Source organism: Neltuma alba, unplaced genomic scaffold, assembly GCF_004799145.2.
Source record: "Neltuma alba isolate B1F8T4 unplaced genomic scaffold, ASM479914v2 tig00013258_pilon, whole genome shotgun sequence".
NCBI classification, from domain to species: Eukaryota; Viridiplantae; Streptophyta; class Magnoliopsida; order Fabales; family Fabaceae; genus Neltuma; species Neltuma alba.
In genome coordinates, this window is record NW_021637551.1 from 35,655 (window position 1) to 55,545 (window position 19,891).

The 19,891-nt window shown below is 37.1% G+C and overlaps 4 protein-coding genes across 7 annotated transcripts; 1 reads left to right on the forward strand and 3 right to left on the reverse strand.

The window, feature by feature from the left end:
- The first annotated feature begins 293 nt into the window (after positions 1–293).
- Positions 294–4,253, forward strand: LOC114735878 (G patch domain-containing protein 8). Its single transcript, XM_028923651.1, has 8 exons — positions 294–501; positions 992–1,069; positions 1,198–1,393; positions 2,092–2,246; positions 2,496–2,639; positions 2,735–2,838; positions 2,983–3,139; positions 3,891–4,253. The coding sequence occupies exons 2-8, from the start codon at positions 998–1,000 to the stop codon at positions 3,966–3,968; spliced, it is 906 nt and encodes a 301-aa protein (XP_028779484.1). The 5' UTR covers positions 294–501; positions 992–997; the 3' UTR covers positions 3,969–4,253.
- Positions 4,254–4,842: 589 nt separating this feature from the next.
- Positions 4,843–8,176, reverse strand: LOC114735855 (aspartic proteinase A1-like). The gene is made up of 13 exons (XM_028923626.1): positions 7,623–8,176; positions 7,486–7,546; positions 7,296–7,390; positions 7,060–7,172; positions 6,761–6,929; positions 6,638–6,677; positions 6,465–6,529; positions 6,267–6,380; positions 6,090–6,154; positions 5,674–5,830; positions 5,462–5,581; positions 5,289–5,377; positions 4,843–5,121 (listed from the first exon to the last, which is right to left on the reverse strand). Exons 1-13 carry the CDS (start codon positions 7,974–7,976, stop codon positions 5,037–5,039), a joined length of 1,527 nt encoding a protein of 508 aa, XP_028779459.1. The 5' UTR covers positions 7,977–8,176; the 3' UTR covers positions 4,843–5,036.
- A 1,955-nt stretch (positions 8,177–10,131) lies between these two features.
- LOC114735882 (aspartic proteinase) lies at positions 10,132–14,415 on the reverse strand. Of its 4 annotated transcripts, none has more exons than XM_028923659.1 (14): positions 14,327–14,415; positions 13,150–13,517; positions 13,013–13,073; positions 12,771–12,865; positions 12,522–12,634; positions 12,236–12,404; positions 12,110–12,149; positions 11,811–11,875; positions 11,619–11,732; positions 11,446–11,510; positions 11,033–11,189; positions 10,821–10,940; positions 10,648–10,736; positions 10,132–10,460 (listed from the first exon to the last, which is right to left on the reverse strand). In XM_028923659.1, exons 2-14 carry the CDS (start codon positions 13,501–13,503, stop codon positions 10,376–10,378), a joined length of 1,527 nt encoding a protein of 508 aa, XP_028779492.1. In that variant the 5' UTR covers positions 13,504–13,517; positions 14,327–14,415; the 3' UTR covers positions 10,132–10,375. The 4 variants fall into 4 exon arrangements, with proteins under 4 accessions (XP_028779492.1, XP_028779493.1, XP_028779491.1 ...); XM_028923660.1 differs by having other exon boundaries at positions 14,332–14,348; XM_028923658.1 differs by lacking the exon at positions 14,327–14,415 and having other exon boundaries at positions 11,033–11,186; positions 13,150–13,535.
- Positions 14,416–15,279: 864 nt separating this feature from the next.
- Positions 15,280–19,839, reverse strand: LOC114735883 (aspartic proteinase). The gene is made up of 14 exons (XM_028923661.1): positions 19,611–19,839; positions 18,234–18,597; positions 18,099–18,159; positions 17,866–17,960; positions 17,651–17,763; positions 17,357–17,525; positions 17,223–17,262; positions 16,999–17,063; positions 16,806–16,919; positions 16,651–16,715; positions 16,381–16,537; positions 16,172–16,291; positions 15,977–16,065; positions 15,280–15,863 (listed from the first exon to the last, which is right to left on the reverse strand). Exons 2-14 carry the CDS (start codon positions 18,582–18,584, stop codon positions 15,779–15,781), a joined length of 1,524 nt encoding a protein of 507 aa, XP_028779494.1. The 5' UTR covers positions 18,585–18,597; positions 19,611–19,839; the 3' UTR covers positions 15,280–15,778.
- Between the last annotated feature and the right edge of the window lie 52 nt (positions 19,840–19,891).

The window sequence follows — 19,891 nt, forward strand, 5'->3', positions numbered from 1 at the left end:
TAAAATGATCCGCTCAGGCCACAGGCCCATGACTGATCCTTTTGTTTTTTGGGTACTGGCCCATAGCTAATCTAATAGACTAGATGACGGGGAATAAAAAATTCCTGAGAAAAAAAGGAACTTGGGGCGTCTTCTCGGGGAATGGGCCAGCCCTGTTGCAATGGGCCCTTCCTATCTAAATTTTGGACTGCCCAGGAATTATTACATACCATTTTTTTTTTAATGTTTTTTTGGTAAAGTCAAGTGCATCTCAAGTTTCATTCCAGTCGTTAAAAGGAAATCAGGATCCGTCCCCATCCGCCGATCACCGACTCCGTTGGACCCGAACCCCTTTCTCCGAAACCAAAGAAACCATAGCTTCCATATACCTGCCCGAAGAGTAGGCGGGGTTACGACGTCCGGACAGCGTTGTTTTGCCAGAACTCTTACCAGTTCATTCTCTTATAATATCCAATTCTATTTCACTCTTGGCGTTGCTAACAGTAGGGTCGTCAAAGCTAGGTAGGGTTTTTGGAATCACATCTAGTGCGTTGCTGCCTCTCAATTTCCTGGTTTATCTTCGGAGAATTGGAAGTTTTCTCCTTTCGACCTAAGTTGATTGGTGCATATCTCGTCATTGAAGTTTTCAGATGTTTCAAGAGCCTCTTGCACCATGGAGGATTATGGGTTTTTAGATCGCTTTAGCTGCTTGGCGTGCTGGCTCTAACACAGTCTACTGTATTTAACCAGAAAAGTAGAAACGAAAAAGCCCGCAGTATTAAATCCCGTATTATCAATTTTTGTCATGGTTTTATTTAGGTAGCGCGGGAAGTGTATAAATTGAACCCACCCCTTAACATGTATTTGTCGACTATAAAGTTATCCCTTTGTGTGAAGCGATTGCTTTTCCTGCTGTATTTCTACTTGCTCTGTATGGTTGAGGCGTTCATCTGTCTAAGCTCTGCTATTCTAAGGCTTTTGGTCACGTGTTTGCTTCTTATGATCTGTATAGGTTCAAATGGATTATCCAAGGACCAATGGTTGGCAGGATACTGGTACTCTTGATAGGAGGCAGATCAGAAAGGGGAAGGTAATTGATAAGACTATGGTGCATGACTTATGTGCCTTTCCTCTTATTTACTAGTTAAAGCCATTAAAGAAATAATTAGTATTGCTTCTTCTAACAATTGATCGTGCATGCTGAGTTATATTTGGTAGGCATCCCAGGAATCCTTTATTGAAGATTGGGCAGAGGATTTTCGATTGCCTATCAATCACAGGCCAACAGAAAATGTTGATCTAGACAATGTCGAACAAGCTTCTCTGGACACACAGTTAACATCGTCTAATATTGGATTTAAGCTACTTCAAAAGATGGGGTGGAAAGGAAAGGGTCTGGGGAAGAATGAGCAAGGTTTGTAGTTGTATTAGAACGTAGGCAATCTTATTGTTAGTGTAACTCAAACTTCTATCTGGACAGATGGAATCATCTTGAGCTTCCACTTAGTATTTGTTAACGTTGTTGGTTGCTTGTAACCCCTTTTAAATCTGACCTTTTTTTGTTTTTGTTTTGGGGGGGGGGGGTGGATCCTCCGGTTCTTTCAGTTTTTTAAATAAACCCGCTCGACCTTTTAATATGTGGCATATAACCGTTTACATCATTAAAATGTAAAAAGAACCTAATGAAGTTGTTTCGATGTGGCTGAAATTGTTTGTATTATGTAATTTTAGCACTCTCACTGTGTGGAACTGGAAAACCAGTGAAGTTCTAGCGTGGCAAGGCATGGGCCATCAGGACTTATGCAAGAAAAACTAGAGTTTACCCCTATTCTACATGTTTATAAAGTATAGGCTGCTGCCTCTCTTGAAGCCCTAAATATCAAATTGCCTGTCTCTGGGCTTGATCTTTTTAGGATTGAACCTTTGTTTTTGGTTATGCTTTAATTGAACCTTCTCCAAAATAATTCTTCCTTTCTTTCCTGCACTACAATTTTCTGTGTTCTTAAATGTGGAAGATTTTTACTGAAGTATGAAAGTGATATAGTTTAAATGTTCTCCCTGATTTCAATTTCTTTAACCGAGTTCATTTTATGCCTCTGAATTTATGTGCAGGAATTACTGAGCCAATAAAATCTGGTATCAGAGATCCCAGATTGGGCGTGGGTAAACAAGAAGAAGATGATTTTTTCACTGCTGAAGAAAACATCCAGCGAAAGAAACTTGATGTAGAGTTGGAGGATACAGAGGAAACTATGAGGAAGCGAGAGGTATGATTGAGGAATTATTAGCAGTTGCCTTTAGTGTTAAAATCATAAAGTAGTATTGAGGTTGATGTTTTCCGTTTTCTGGAACCTCCACCTAATAGCAGAAGGCAGCATATACCACATATGCATGTCTTTTGATGGGATTGGTGTGTCTTAGGGAACCATCAACTTTGGAAGATCTTGAGAATTTCCTGCAGTTTTTATTACCTGGTGGCTTCTTCTGCCTGTGTCGTGCGCATTATGAAAATCCAGGTTTTGGCGGAACGTGAGCAAAAAATTCAAACTGAAGTGAAAGAAATCCGAAAGGTGTTCTTTTGTGACCTCTGCAACAAGCAATACAAATTGGCCATGGAATTTGAAGCACATTTGAGCTCATACGATCACAATCACAGAAAGGTAGATGATTTGACTAACTTGGTTCAGCTTTTGTTAACTTTACATCAAGGATATTCTTCATCATTCTAATGCAACATCCTTAATGGGGATTACAGCGTTTCAAAGAAATGAAGGACATGCATGGTGGTAGCAGCCGAGATGATAGGCAAAAAAGAGAACAGCAGCGTCAAGAGAGGGAAATGGCTAAATTTGCCCAAATGTATCCTTCTGCTTATGCACCTCTAATCTTTTTGGGTGTTACATTGAAAAATATATTTGCCTTATTGCGTTTTGGCTGTTGTGGGTAGTTGGCCGCCTTGTTTTGATGTCATCTTGTTTATTGGGATTCTTTAATGTCAACCAGGGCTGATGCTCGTAAGCAGCAACAGCTACAACAACAACAGGAAGAATCTGGATCTGCTCCGGCTTCCTCTGAATCTAGAACTGCTACTGCACTTGCAGATCAGGATCAGCGGAGGACTTTGAAGTTTGGGTTTTCATCCAAGGGAGGTGCTTCTAAGGTATGCTAGAATTGGACAAATATATTAATATGTGCTTGTAATCTTGACGAGAGGGAGAGGGAAAGAGAGAGAAAGGAAGAGACTTAGAGAGAGAATGGTAGAGAAGGAGAACAGAAACAGAGATAGAGAGACAGAAGGTATACTAATTAAGTCTCATATGGAGTAGTGTGAAGTACCCAATAGGGGTATTTAGGCAGGGTGGTTTTCCCGTTTTAACAGCTAGCTTTTAGGCCAGGGTTCTCATATTACTTAGGTACTCAATTGGTATTATTAGAGTTAGGTTGTTGGCTATTCTACAGAGGGCCTCAGTGGAGTACCATGGAGGGCATCTAGTGGGATGAAAGGGGCCAAATCATGGAGACAGTATGAATTATTAAGTCTTACATTGAGTAGTATATGATGCTCAATTAGGTATTCAAGTGAGCTGATTTTCCACACCCATCACTTCAGTTATTTATAGGCCAGCGTCCCTTATGGTCATCTTTACTAATTAACCCAACTAACCATGACTAACTTCATTTATTTATTATAATATAATATCACATGTACTGTAATTTTGTATCTGGATCTGGATGATTTCTATGGCATGGTTTCTTTCATGGTTGATTTCTGTCCTGTCGTAGAAATTCATGAAACTGACTTCGGTCCTGACGTCTTTCATTTGATGCCATCATTGCGTTGTTATCTAGTCCGTGATTTTTGCCTTATATAGCTTTGCTCACGTTAATATTTTCTTCCTCATTTGTTGCAGAACACATTCGGTGGTGCTGCAAAGAAGCAAAAAGTTGCCATGTCTTCTATATTCAGTGCCGACGCTGAAGAAGAATAATGGAAGATTTTCGTGCATCTGTTATTCAGCATTGTATCATTAGTCGCGAGTTGGTGTGTGTTTATGTGACTCCCAATCGAGTTTGAACCGTTATCAGCCTGTGTAATTTTTTATCTTGGGATTCGAAGTTTGGTTTGGAGACGATGTGAACTTGGGATTACATAATCTGATGGGGACAATTATTTCTGCTTCCGATTAGGGCAACTTTGGCCGTCATGTTGTTAGCCCCCTTTCTGATCTCAATTTATATTCCGCAGTACGGAAACACCGCGCTGTCAGAATTTCGATTCCCCTCTACTTACCTTTTAAGGTATTTTTCTACTTTTTGGTCAAAGCAGTAGAGAAAAAAATATCGAAGTTGTATATTTTTTATACATTTAGAAGATTAGAAGAATGTGTATCTTTTTACCTTCAAATGGTATGTTTTTGGTCATTTAATTCTAAAATTATTAGGTTTAAATAATAATTTTTTAAATAATTACGGTTGTTTTGATTTTTGAAAATTATACTTAATATGATAGTATTTAAAAATATTTTATTAATATTTACAATTTCAGTTTTATCTTTTTTTAAATTTTTCAAGGTTTAAAAAATTAAAAATATACTTTTTAAAATTGAGAAATCAAACCGAAATCATAGTTAAATAAGTAAAATTATATTTTTGCCTTTTTTTTTTTATAAACCTTAAAAAGTGAATAGTTTCAATTAATTTATATTGATTCATCGATTTTTCTTAACATTGTCCCATTAATATGATGCAATATTCATGTACCTGAAGAAAAACAGATCACCATCAATTTATATCGATTAATATCACCCTTCACGGATAAAGTGCTGAACTTGTTAAACGCATTAAACGTCAGGGAGTGTATGGTAGATAGTGAGATTTATGTCGGCTCTTTATTTGTGGACTGATTCTTGTCACAATTCAAATGTTGTAATAGATATACAAGATTCTGACATTTCTACTACTAATCAGTAATAACATTATTTTATTTAATTCAAACTCGAGGGAGTTTCCAGTTTTGTCTGCGGCTCTTGGCTGCATAAGATTCTCCAAAAATCCCTCTAGGCAGCCTCAGCAAAACCCACTTGGAGATTCCCATAGTCAAACACCGTATGATATGCCCTCATAAAAACATCGCCAAGGACCCTGCATTCACATACGCACACTCGGTTGCTTCAGAAAAAAGAGTAAATACTTCATTACATGCAAGGTTGTTCCGTATTTTTTGTGTGTGTGTGTGTGTGTCATAAGCATATTAAAAGTTTAGAACTTTTAAGTGCAATAGCCATAATATAAATATGAAGGTAACATGCCAGAGAGGGCCCTGAGAAGTGCGGATATCTAAAGCTGCAAACCCACTGATGCAAATTGCTGCTTGGCCTTGTCCAGCTTTCAGAATATACTGTCAAAATAGCAAAGCATTCTCACTAGGGAATCTGAGAAAGATACTGACACAAACACAAATTTATCAAAGTTCAAAACAAACCTGCTCTGGAGTGAGGTTGAAAAGTCTGTCTCCGATGGTAATTGTGATGTTTGGCATCTGAGAAATACTGTCACAACTTACTATGGATTCTCCAGCAGGACTTGGCAGTCTTTCACATAACTGTCAATCACCAAAGGCAGTACTCAGTCACTGCACCGTCAAAAGCTATAACGCAGCTTGTGCTTCTAGAACTGTTGATTTTAAAAGATAACCTGATTTATGTAGCGGATTACTTTTTCCTTGGTTGCTTTCCTTTTCAGTTGATTCTGGATCCAAACTACAGCCATCTCACAGAAAGAGCATGTATTATTGTCTCTAGCTGACACACCCTCTCTTTCTATTCTTCCAGTCACCATCTCAATCCCACTGCTACAGTGCACAGTATTAGGAACATTAGTAAATTGACAAATCCGTTTAAGAGACAATTTGATTGCAGAGTAAGCAACTAAGCCAGGGTCTCTATTTCTATTGATTTGGCAATGGAGATTCCACGACAATGTCTTCTGCAGAAAATTACGTCTCTCTTTCTAATACTGGATCGCTTTGAAGTTCACACAAGTAGCTTGGAAAGCAAAAAGTAAAGACCGCGTAATATATTAGCTCATAAGAAAAACATTAACTTCCTAACCTCTTAGATTGATCCTTATATGCAGAGCATAAACCAAGATGCGAACATACTTCATGAGGCTCCACCTGTCAGGTTAAGAGTAACTGCATTTAGGTCCGAGAAGCAGAGGATGAAACCGAATGTCACAGCTAGAAGAACGCGCAGACTAAAGTTGACATGAAAGGTGGATGGGCCTACCCCTGACACTAGTAGATCCCATATCTTGTCTGCAAATCGATAAGTTAATTCCTTACATTCTGAACTGAAAAATCCTTCAGCTCCAATGGCGTGGTTGATTTCGGCCACAACTGACTGATATTGATAAGCCGTCAACAAAAATTTTAAAAGAAAAGCTGTAAGCAGAAAACTTTCAGGGAGATAGAAGCAGGCACATACGGTTGGACCAACAAGCAAAGATGACCCTGAATCCACAATAGCAGCACATCCACCCTCGCACACACCTTAAGAATTATAATATACAACCATATGATTTCAGCCCTTTAAGATGTCTCTGTAAAATCCCCCACACAAAAGATTCTTATAGTTGAAAACTAAAATATTCCCTTTACCAGTAGAAAGACCTCCGATGAGAAAATCTCCTATTTCAATCTGAAATGGCAACAAATTCGTGTTCAAATTTATCATTTAAACGGAATTCGTGGTCAAACTACTCTAGTTTTGCATTTGCTTACCAGCCAGTAACCTTTTCTAGTAACTGGAACATAAGTATGTTTTCCTTTGAAGTGATTTGGATCAATGCCTCCAAATACAATTTCACCACCCGCTTCTTCATCCGGATCCGCATTGAGCCAAAAAGAGAACACCTTCTCACTAATAAGATCTTGCTCCACCATATTGTACCTGTGATTTGACATTGGATCAGAAGTTACAGGACAAAAGAACCCAAAGCTACTACTAAGAAAATTAATGCTTTAGCAATACCGAGAAAATCAGATGCAAACGAAAAACCAAAAGACAAGTTGAAGTATACCAAACTGGCACTGCTTTCTCAACTGAGATTTCCTGAAACCCAAGACCAAGTATCCCATCAAACTCAAGGAATGCGAAGTAAAGAGTTTTCTCTTGAGTAACCTCGATGAAATCCTGCATTAAACAGGCCAACATAAGAGCCTTGGTGAAACCCAAGTCGAAGTATTGCAGAAGATTGTGGCCAAAACAAAAAAAGTAGTCTTTTTCCAAGTGGAAACTCATAAACAAAATGCTCACTTGATGCTTTACTGCCACGTCACCCACTTTAACGCTGTCTTGACTGAAAAAACCAGATACTGATCCAGACCCATATTGTATTTCACAAGATGTTCCTGATTGATAAGTTAACATGAATACTTCCATAATTACATCTGGCATAATCAGTAACACCAATTATGAGAATCTGGCACGAATACATTAACGTTACCATTCCCAGTATATGTAGTGGATTTGCTAGCCGTGTACCACGAATGGACATAACAGGCGATCTGCACATGAAAATTATTGGTTAATGGAAGGCTCATATGGATATGGTTACGAATATCAAGGGGGAGATGAACTCACTGATAAATAGCACCATGATGATGGAACCCACAGGTTAGAACTACCAGTATCAAATATGACAGTGAAGATCTGGGGTGGTGTGCCTATTGCAATTTCTCCATAATATTGCGTATCCAAATAATTTTTTAGGGGTACTATGTCTTCATCATGTGAATTACTGATATATTGATGTGAAACCTTCACTGATCTTCCTGGTCTCAGTTCTTCCCTGGCAGCTCTGGCAGCCCGAATGCCTTGAAGGTCGAGAGGTCTCTTCTTCAAACCAATTCTTAGAATCCCAAAAGAGAAAGAAGGAAGAAATGAACATGTTAAAGCCCATAAAAGGAAAGCTATCTTCAGATGATTGGACCTCATAATGAAGAGAACCCTGCCAGAAAGGAGAACCAGAAAGGTCGATGAGCAAAAATCAAAAGACAAGCAACCATGAATTAGGGGGTGTAGGATTGATCCGAAGTCATTTCTTGTAGTTTATCTAGAACTCTCCTCACACTACACTCCTGCTGTAATCAAAACTAACATGGAACTAGTTTATACGGGAACGTGAAACAAACCAAATTTTCAAGACAAACAAGATCAACAGAAAATTAGGCAGGTAAGATTAAAGGAGAAAATATAAACTTGGTTGAAGTCATTATGATGATCATAATCATATGACAAAGATGATAAAGATTTAGGAAAATAAAAAGAAAAGAACCTTTCTTAGGCAGATGTTACTGTGGATGCTGCTTGGCTGCTGAGATGGTTGATGCAGAGGAGCTCATTCAAACAAATACTATGAAAGAATGATGTATGCTCCTAAAAGATTATTTTGATAGTAGTTAGACCTTAAAATTTTTTATCAAAAATAAATTACATATATACATTTAGACAATTACAAATATAAGAATGTTAGTTAGAAATCAAACAAATATAAATACGAGAATGCAACCATTTTCTGTGTTTTGTAACTAAAATTTATATGGTTACAACTGTAATGAATATTTGCAACAATTTTTTTCCAAAAAAAAAAAAACTGGCTACCATTGAATTGATATTTTAGGACCTAACTGTTATTTCCTAGACATTACAATATGTAGCCACAAAAGCAGTGAGTTTATAAAGTAAAAGAAAGGAAGAAACATGATTGGTCAAATTTAGTATAGTATACTGTGAGGACTTACAAAATATCTCGAGGCACACGGCTTATTCTAACTTCGCCATGTAAATGATGTCATTGACGGTGTTGTTTGACATGGATTTTTGAACAAGTTATTTCAGATTATTATTATAAACATAAAAAAATTACAACGTCAATGTTTTCTTATAAATTCTAGTAGTATAGTATTATAGTGTTACATAGATTATGTCATCACACAGGAAAAGGATATTATATTTAAAAGGAAAAAAAAAAAAACACCGACGGCCAAATCGATGGGGAATATATTGAAAATTATCAACTAAGACCAAATCTAACCATTAATTTTTACCGCAGTGTCTTGACCGTTTTTAAATTCAACCGAGTCTAGTCTTTAAGACTCTCACGCAACCTTTCTTTGAATCTCAAGTTGGCCCTCCAAATTATTACCTCTGGCCCTTAATATATAAGAATTAATTTTGATATTTAATTTGGTCTTAAATATAATATCTTAATTCACTTTGTCTCTCATATTTATCTATTTTTTTTAAGATAGTCCTTATAATACTCCTCTGGTCCTAAATATAAAACCTTTATACTAGCGTGTATAAGGGTCTTATATTTAGAATCGGAAGAGAAGTTGCACATATTAAATGTTTTATCAAATAGTAATTCTAGTTAAGATACATGATTAACAAGAATATTTTAGTAATGACCAATTCATCCATAGGATTGCTCATAAAATGTTAAGAGAAAAATCAATATCAGTGAAGAGAATTATGGCAAATCTTATTGCTCATATGCTTTAGCAAATACGAAGAGATGAATTTTAAACCCAGTAATACCGTTTGTTTATAAGCTCTTCCTGAATAACAAACATCACAAACCTCAGTATTATTTATCAATGGTACGTGCCTTTTGATACATACAAGGGTCCTTCCGGTCAAAGTTTGCATTATATCAGAAATGAAGGACATGCATGGATTTCCGGACGCGAACGACGTATAATGATCCAAAATTTAAAAAATAAGATATTATTAGAATTTAATAATACATTCTTAAAAATTAAACATCTTTAATATTAAAAATAATTAAGATTTCTACATTTATCACATAAAATATGATTTAGAAATTAATTTTATTTAACATTATTATGATTAGTGAATATAAAAGATCAAGGTTCAAATAAGTTCATTGATCCTTTATAATATTAACTTTTTAAAAATAATTTTACAACTTACAATGTAAATAAGTTAGAGAAATTTTGTATCAGCCTAAATAAAAGCACTTTTTTTAAATTCTATTAAGGGTTACCAAACAGCCCCTTGATTATCATTACTACCAATCAATGTCGATTAATACATCCCATTTCAAACAGCCTTAAACGGGAGGATATGTTAAACAGTGGCACTCACAACAGCCTTTTGATTTTTTTGACTGACACTTATCACATTTTTAATGGTTCGTGCATGCGTCCCACCACCATACCCTACGGACCGAATGCTGTAACATAGACATATGCACAAGAAAGTATTATATCAGCTTCTTCTCCCGACCCTAAACCAGTAATACCATTAACTTTTTATTAAAACACATGGAAGTTTGTGTAGACTGCACATGATTCTCCTTATAAGCCCCTCTAGGCAGCTTCAGCAAAACCCACTTGGAGATTGCCATAGTCGAACACCGTGTGATATACCCTCATAAAAACATCGCCAAGGATCCTGCATCCATGTACGGCTGCTTTAGAAAACAAGCATAAGGCTGAAAGGAACATGTGGGTTAACCATAAAGCTGAAAGGAACGAGTGTCTGTGTGTGTGTGTGGGGTTCGATACATGCAAGGTTGTTGATTACTGTATGTCCATGACACAATATTACTAGAACTATGAATGCAATAGCCATAATGTACCAGAGAGGGCCCTGAGGAGGCGGAATATCAAAAGCTGTAAACCCACTGAGGCAAACTGCTGCATCTCCTTCTCCAGTTTTCAGAATATACTGTGAAAACAGCGAAGCATTCTCACTAAGGTATCTGAGAAAGATATTGACACAGAGATATATTTATCAAAGTTCAAAACAAACCTGCTCTGGTGTGAGGTTGAAAAGTTTATCTCCGATAGTAATTGTGATGTTTGGCATCTGAGAAATACCATCACAACTTATAGTGGACTCCCCACCGGGGCTTGGCAGTCTTTCACATAACTGTCAATGACCAAAGAAAGTAGTCAGTCACTAGACCGCCCAAAGCCATAATGCAATTTGGCCTTCTAGAAAGGTTGGTTTAAAAAGCTCACCTGGTTTATGTAGTGGATTACTTTTTCCTTGGTCACCTTCCGTTTTAGTTGATTCTGAATCCAAACGACAGCCATCTGACACAGGGAGCACATATTATCATCTCTAGCTGACATACCCCCTCTTTCCATTGTTTCAGTCACCATTTTGATCCCACTGCTGCAGTGCATAGTATTAGGAAAATGAGTAAATTTAGAAGTCTGTTTTAAGAGACGATTTAGTAAGCTACTGAAGCTAGTCTCTCAGTTTCTATTGGTTTGATAATGGAGGTTCCCTGACAAATACTTCTGCAGAAAACTACTTTTCCCTCTATATGCGCTTATACGGGGAATGGATAACTCTGACATTTTAAACAAGAAGCAAGGCAAGCAAAAAGTAAGACGGTGAAACATAAAGCTAATAAGAAAATCCTGACCTCTCAGATTGGTCCCTATATGCAGAGCATAAACCAAGTTGTGAACATACTTCACTAGGATCCACCTGTAAATTAAGATCAACTGCATTTAGGTCCGAGAAGTCATGAAACAGAATGTCACAGCTAGAAGAACGCACAAACACAAACTCCATATGAAGGGAAGAAGGGCCTACCCCTGATACTAATAGATCCCATATCCTGTCTCCATATTCAGAAACTACTGCCTTACATTCAGAACTCACAACTCCTTCAGCTCCAATGGCATGGTTGATTTCAGCCACAACTGACTGAAATTGATAAGCGGTTAACGAAAATGATGAAAAAAACCTATAAGCGGAAATTTTTTGGACAACAAAAGCACGTACCGTTGGACCAGCAAGCAAAGATGTTCCTGAATCCACAATAGCAGCACATCCACCTTCGCACACACCTTAAGAATTATAATATATGGTTATTGTAATTAAGCAGGTGACAAACAAAAATTGTTATAAAGGAATACGAGTTTTCCAGCAAATCAGATTTCACAAATTTTCTGCTTCAGTTAGTCTAGGAGGGGGAAAAAAATCTCATACTTTCCTATGCACCATATGATTTCATCCCTTCAAGATTTCTCTGTGGCCAATAAAAAATTTCTTGGGGTAGAAAAATAAAACAATGCCTATACCTGTTGAAAGACCTCCAATGAGAAAATCTCCTATTTCAATCTGAAAAGGCAACAAATTGGTGTTCAAATTTTCTGGAGTTTTCCCGAATTCCTGGTCAAACTAACTCTAGCTTTGCATTTTCTTACCTGCCAGTAACCTTTTCTAGTAATTGGAACATAAGTATGTTTTCCTTTGAAGTGATTTGGATCAACACCTCCAAATACAATCTCACCACCTTCTTCTGCCTCCGGATCCACATTGAGCCAAAAAGAGAATACCTTCTCACTAACAAGATCTTGATCCATCATATTGTACCTATGATTTGATAGTGGATCAGTAATTTCAGGACACAACCCAAAGGCGCTAGTGAAAAATCATGCTTTAACAATGCCAAGAAAATCAGATGCAAAGGAAAAACCCAAAAAACTATACCAAACCGGCACTGCTTTCTCAACTGAGATTTCGTGAAACCCAAGTCCAAGAATCCCATCAAACTTTGCAAATGCAAAGGAAAGACTTTTCTCTCGAGTAGCCTCAATGAAATCCTACATCCAACATGTTAACAGGTTAACATGAGAGCCTTGATGAAACCCCAAGTCCAAGTACTACTGCAGATTGTGGACAGAAAAAACTATATAGTTTTTTTTTTTTCAAGCGGAAACTTATAAATAAAGTACTCACTTGATGCTTTACGCCCGCATCACCAACTTTAACATCATCTTGACTGAAAAAACCAGATAATGATCCAGACCCATATTGTATTTCACATGATGTTCCTGATTGACAAGTTAACACGAATGATGTAAGGTTTCGACCTTTTTATTAGATGCCATGTACAATGCCAACTTACTGCTTCCATAATTATATCTAGCATAATCAGTAAAATCAATCATGAGAAAGTGGCATGAATCCAGTAACGTTACCATTCTCTGTGTATGTACTGGATTTGCTAGCCTTGTACCAAGAATGGACATAACAGGCGATCTGCACATGAAAATTATTGGTTAACAAGAGACTCATATGGATGTAGTTATGGATATTGAGCGAGATACAAACTTACTGAAAAATAGCACCATGATGATGGAACCCACAGGTTGGAACTACCAGTATCAAATATGACAGTGAAGGTTTGTGGGGGTGTGCCTATTCCAATCTCTCCAAAATATTGCGCATCCATATAATTTTTAAGAGGTAGTATGTCTTCATCATGTGAATTACTGATATACTGATATGAACCTTTCACTGGTCTTCCCAGTCTCAGTTCTTCCCTTGCAGTTCTTGCAGCCCGAATTCTTTGAAGGTCTAGAGGTCTCTTCTTCAAACCAATCCTTAGAATCCCAAAAGAAAAAGAAGGGAGAAGTGAGCATGTTAAAGCCCATAAACAGAAAGCTGTCCACAGATGCTTGGACCTCATAATGAAGGGAACCCCTGCCATAAAGGAGAATCAGAAATTTCGATGAGCAAAATCAAAAGACAAGCAACCATGGGAAAGGGGTAACTGTGTAGTAATAAAGTCTCTAAACACTGTTTCCCGCACTCAAAAAAAAAAAAACACAAACAGGGAGATGGATAGATGTGCAAAGAGAGGAAGAAATATTCTCTGCCGCCATTCAGATATTCCGTTTTAGGCAATGAATACACTAACATGTCATTCCTTATAGTGATCAAGAATTCTACAGGATCCAAGCTATACTAACATGGAAATTAGCAGGAACTAGTTAGAGATAAATTAGAGGAATTCTTAGTCAGCAGCTCTGGATACTAATTTCCTCAAATTACTAGGAGCGTATTAACTGTTTTTGTAAACAGTGTCAGTCCATTCTACTTTATTTTTTCTTTTCTTTCTGTGACGCAGTTCATTCTACTCTTATCATAAATTCGAAAGCAACAAACACTATTACCAGATTCTAATATGCATAAGAAACACTAGAATCCCAGATACATAACATCGAAATAGCTACATCCAGAAGAAGGAAAAGACGAATCCAATTACAGCGGGACAAATTGGAGGGAACTGCAAGCTCTAGTGTTAATGCTTAGTTGTTATCTGTTCAAGTTTTAACTTGCCTTGTTGATTAGAAGAAGAAGAAGAAGAAGTTTATACAGGGACGGGAAACAAACCAAATTTTCAAGAAATACAAAGTCAACAGAAATTCAGGCAGGGAAGAGAAGATTATAAAGGGTGATGGTCATAATAAGATGATTAAGATGATAAAGATTTAGGAACAAAAAAGAACCTTTCTTAGGTAGAAGACACTGCAGATGCTGCTGCTGAAGCAGGAACGTTGAGACTCTGAGGAGCTTACGGGACGAACACTACAGTGCCTATTGACAAAAGCAGGAAGGCCGATTAAAGGGCCCCACATCTACAAAGGAAGGGGAAAAAGGAAGAAACATAATTTGTCCGATTCAGTACTTATAAAATATCGACACGCCAAACTGGAGGGACGCAGCTTTTGTCTAACTGGTGCAAGTAAATGATGTCATCGAGGTTGTTTGACGTGGATTTTTGAGCGAATTATGTGAGATTCTAAATAAATATAAATATAAATATAAGAAGAAAAAAAGGTAATTTTTTTTAATAAATGTTATATAAAATAATATTATAAATATTCTGTCATTATCCTCTAAAAATGAATAGATTCTTGATATAAGAGTTTATTGATTAATTTGAGTAGATTAAAAAAACTAATTAAGTTAATTATTTGTAATAAATAGGTGTTGTCTTTCTTAAAATATTCTTACTAATTAAATATATTAGTTAAAATTATTATTATAATGATTACTTTAAAAAAATAGATAAATATAAAAGACAAAATAAATTACGATTTTATATTTAAAATTAAAATAAAAATCAAATAAAATTTTATATTAAAGACTGAAAGTAGTATTATATTTGAATCAAGTTGAATGAGAAACCTATTTTTAACGTCCATGATTAATTAACTTTAGAACGTAATAAATCTAAAATTTCTGGTTGAGCTTGAGCCAGCCTTGCTTGAATTTCACGTTAGCTCGAAGCGAAAAGAAAAAGAATTTCACTCTTCCAATTAGCTTTTTGTCGCCTTTTGCTTTTTGCGCTGACCGCTTTTTTATAACTACTTTTAGCATCGGGCACTTGATCCCAAGGGTATCCTCCAAAATATCATAGAAACATGAATATCAATATTAATAAAAAAAAAGTTTAAAATTCACCATGAACCATGCTACTCTTATACTCACTAAATTTTGCATAATACATAAGTTCTCAAGTCTTCCCTTGATCTGAACTATTTAATTATTATTGTTATTGTTATTACAAAAGGGCGTCAGACCTACCGTCTTAGAAGCAAACCAAGTCCAAGTCGGTTTAACTTTAACCCGTCAGGTTAAGGAGGAACAAACCTTTCTAGTTCACCCGTGCCATATTAACAGACTGGGTATGTTTATTCACACACTCTTCATAAGTTACAATCATCATAAGCCTCAGTAATATCAAGTACTGCTACGTGCTTTTGATGAATACAGGGCCATTCAATATCAAGTACTGCTTCTACGATGAGGATATCTTCAAGTTACAATGCTTCATCCTGACTATGTCCTTCATACGGAAACCCAAGCCATGGTATGCTACATAGCCACACATGTTTATTTACAATACAATCACAAGCTTCTTAAGATTTTCCCAACATAATCTTCCACAACTCGTATCAGGCAGCTTTAGCAAAACCTAGTTGGAGATTGCCATAGTCAAACACTGTATGGTATGCCCTCATGAAAATGTCGCCCACAATCCTGCATCCACATGTGGTTTATTTTTTGTTCAAGGGAAAGAGCCCAAATATTTAAAATTCTGAATATTACACAAGTAATTCTAAACTGACGAACATAATCAGAAGGTAATATACCAGAGGGGACCCCGTGGAGGAGGAAAATCAAATGCCATAAACCCACTAATGCAAACTTCTGCCAGGCCTTCTCCCGTTTTCAGAATATACTGAAATTTGATACAGCCAGTGTGTCCTCAGAATTGAACAAGCTAACATATATACGTATGGATCATATCATAGTAGTGATTCAGTTTTAGAATATCAAAAGCAAACCTGCTGTGGGGTGAGGTCGAAAAGTTTTTCTCCAATTGTAAGCGTAATGTTTGGCAGTTGAGATACACTATCACAGCTTATTGTGGACTCGCCGGCTGGACTTGGCAGTCTCTCACACAACTGAAATTACCAAAACCGATATAATCAACACACCATAAAAAATTATGCTGCAAGTTTGATTTCTGGAAAGGTTAGTTCAAAAGGACCACCTGATTTATGTAGTTAAGTACTTTTTCCTTGGTTACTCTTCGTTTTAACTGATTCTGGATCCAAATCACGGCCATCTCGCAAAATGTACACAAAGCATCTTCTCTAGCTGATAACCCTTCTCTCTGTTCCTTTTCAGTAACCATCTCAATCCCAGTACTGCATGCCATTAGGATCAAAAATCACTTCAGCAGTCCATTTAAGCCAAACTCGTTGACAGTGTTAGCAGCTGAGAATAAACAATTATGACTTGTGAAACACAGTGAACTGACCTCTTAGATTGTTCCACATATGCAGAACACAGACCAAGTTGCGTGCATACTTCATCAGGCCGTACCTGCAAATTATGGTCCTTTATATTTAGGTCCAAGAATACAATATGGAAAGCCCAAACACAAACTATGAAATGGAAGGTCGGAGAACCTACTCCTGATACTAAGAGTTCCCATATCAAGTCTCCATATTGAGATACAACTTCCTTGCATTCTGAACTCACAATTCCTTCAGCTCCAATGGCATGGTTGATCTCAGTCACAACAGACTGAAATTATTAGGCAGTTAGCAGTAGTTATAGATCAAAGCTACAAATGTTAAATTTTCAAAAGGATGGAAGCACATACAGTGGGACCAGCAAGCAAGGATGTTCCGGAATCAACTACAGCAGCACAGCCGTCCTTACAAACACCTAAGAATAATATCAATATATTTAACAATTAGATTGGTGAAAAGATAGTTGTAATTCATAAGGATATAGTAAGATCATGGAGTCCCCCCCCCCCCCGGGGCAGATTTCACAGTAAATTCCCCCAAGAAATTTTTGACAGCTAAGGAATAATGAAATCACCTGTTGACAGACCTCCAATGAGAAAATCACCCATTTCAAACTGAAAGAAAGAAAAACATTCTTGTTACTTACTGGCACTAGACTTAACTATCTAAAATAATTTCCTTATCAAAGTATTTTATGCACTTGCTAACCTGCCAGTAACCCTTTTTAGTAACGGGCACATAAGTATGTTTTCCCTCGAAGTGATCTGGATCAACACCTCCAAAAACTAATTCGCCACCCTCTTCTGCATCTGGATCCCCATTTAGCCAAAAAGAGAATACCTCATCACTTACAAGATCTTGATCCACCATATTATACCTGCAATTTTGTAACAGATCAGTAAATAAGTGCACTGCAAACAAGAGGTGAAAGGAGGGGAAAACCATACTTGAACAAGGAAATCAAATGCAAATAAAAACAAAAAGGGATAGGCCAAACAATACCATACTGGAACAGCTTTTTCAACAGAGATTTCCTGAAACCCAAGTCCAAGTATTCCATCAAACTTAGCTAACACAAACGTAAGACTTCCTTCTCGGGTTGTCTCAATGAAATCCTGCATAAGAGATTATTGTGGTAATAAAATTAAGCATTGCCGCAGACTGGGGACAAACTGTAGTTCATGTTGAAATAGAAGCTCAAATTGAGAAGTACTCACTTGATGCTTGACAACAACATCACCAACTTTAACGTTATCTTGACTGAAGAAGCCAGATATGGATCCAGATCCATAGGTTATTTGACATGAAGTTCCTGATTGACAAAATGATAGGCAAAATCGGAACTTCAATTAGAAGGCATATAACATACGAAGTTACTGCTTGCCTGATTGAAGCTATCACTATGATAAACATGAATAATAAGAAACGGCCATGAATCTGTCGGCTTTACCATTCTTGCTATATGTACTTGATTTCTTTGATTTGTACCGAGAATGGAAATAGCATGCAATCTGCAGGAAAATATTAGTCAAGAAACGACTCTTACATAGTAGTGTTGGAGATCATGAGGTTAAGCTGAACTTACAGAAAAATAGCACTTTGATGACGGAACCCACAGGTTGGAACTACCCGTATCAAATATGACAGTGAAGGTTTGTGGGGGCGTACCAATTCCAATCTCTCCAAAATATTGCGCATTTAAATAATCCTTCAGGGGTACTATATCCTCGTCCGAACTACCAATATACCTATGTGCACCCTTCACTGGTCTGCCTGGTTTTAGCTGTTCTCTTGTAATTCTGGCAGCTTTGATGCTCTGGAGATCTAAACGCCTCTTCTTCAAACCAATTCTCAGAAGTCCAGAAGAGAAAGAAGGAAGAAGAGAGCATGTTAAAGCCCATAAACAGAAAGCCACCCACAAAAGTTTGCGCCCCATAATTTAGGGAAGTCTGTCAGAAAGGAAAGAGCAAGATGAGATGAGTACCCCTTTTTTCCTTATTAGGCAAACAACCATGAATCCATTGGAAAGATGGGAAAGGATACACAAGACACTGAGGCCGCGTTTGGTATTCTTAAAGTGTTTTTGAGGGAAATGAAAATGGAACAGAGATGAAAGTGAGTTAAAAAATGTACTTGGCATGAGTGAACTTTCATATATTTTTCATTTGAGGCCAACTGAGCTTGAATATAGTCAGTCTTCTAACTGCATAGGTATGAGATACGATAAAAACACCAAAATCAAGGATTCTATAACACACCCACTTCAGGTTTGACAGGAGGAGCAGAAAGAAGACGCTAACATATTCATCCACGAATTTTTTTGCCAACTTTCATAGTGAACAAAAATAAAAAATAGGGGCCCCGTTTGGAGTGAAAATATCCTCAAAACGTTTCACAGAAACCGAAACAAAACTTCTCTCACATATTTGTCTCGTATTCTGTAAATTAGTATTCAAAAGCAGCTTATAAGCTACTTATAAGCTGTCCAAACAGGCCCAGGATTCATCCCAAGTCGATTCTTAATCAGCGGCAATCCTCGCTATTTGCTTCCAGCCAGCCTCCTCCATCCCAAGTTTTTGTTAACTTGTGAATTTTTAATTTTCCTTTTTACACTAGTTTTAAGCCATAATGACAGAGTATGCAGAAGAACCAGCGACTCTACCAATCTATCTACCTAGTTACTCATTGACTTGTGTCGTGGAAACAGAATCAGTTCACTCTACTTCTATCTACCATTCGGCGAGATATTAGCGTAAAACACCGAAAACTAAAGGCAGACGAAAGAATAGAAAAGCCAGATGACAAAATCAAAAATATTCAGAACACACAAAGAGGTAATCCCGACGGAAAGGAAGAGATAGACAGGAGAAAGATCAGCCAGGTCATCGCATGACCAGAAGTAAGGATGATAACTTCTTTTTTTAAAAAAAAGAAATAAATTAAAAAGAACAGAAAATCAAACCTGAGAAGGTAGATAGCAAGTAGTGACTGTAGACGCTGCCTGCTTGTGAAGCTGAAATCGCGACTGAGCAGAGAAGAAAGGCGGGCGCTATGACCCTGATACCCAGGACGCGTTTCACTTTTTTATTTATTATACTTCCCTCTCCACTTCGCAACTAGATTGACCAACCACGAAATTAAAAAGATTCCTCCTTTTTTCGTATGAAATGTAAATATTTGTTGAAGTCTCCGGATTATATACCAGTTGTCGTTCCAGACTTTCAGTCTCTGCTGAAAATTTTA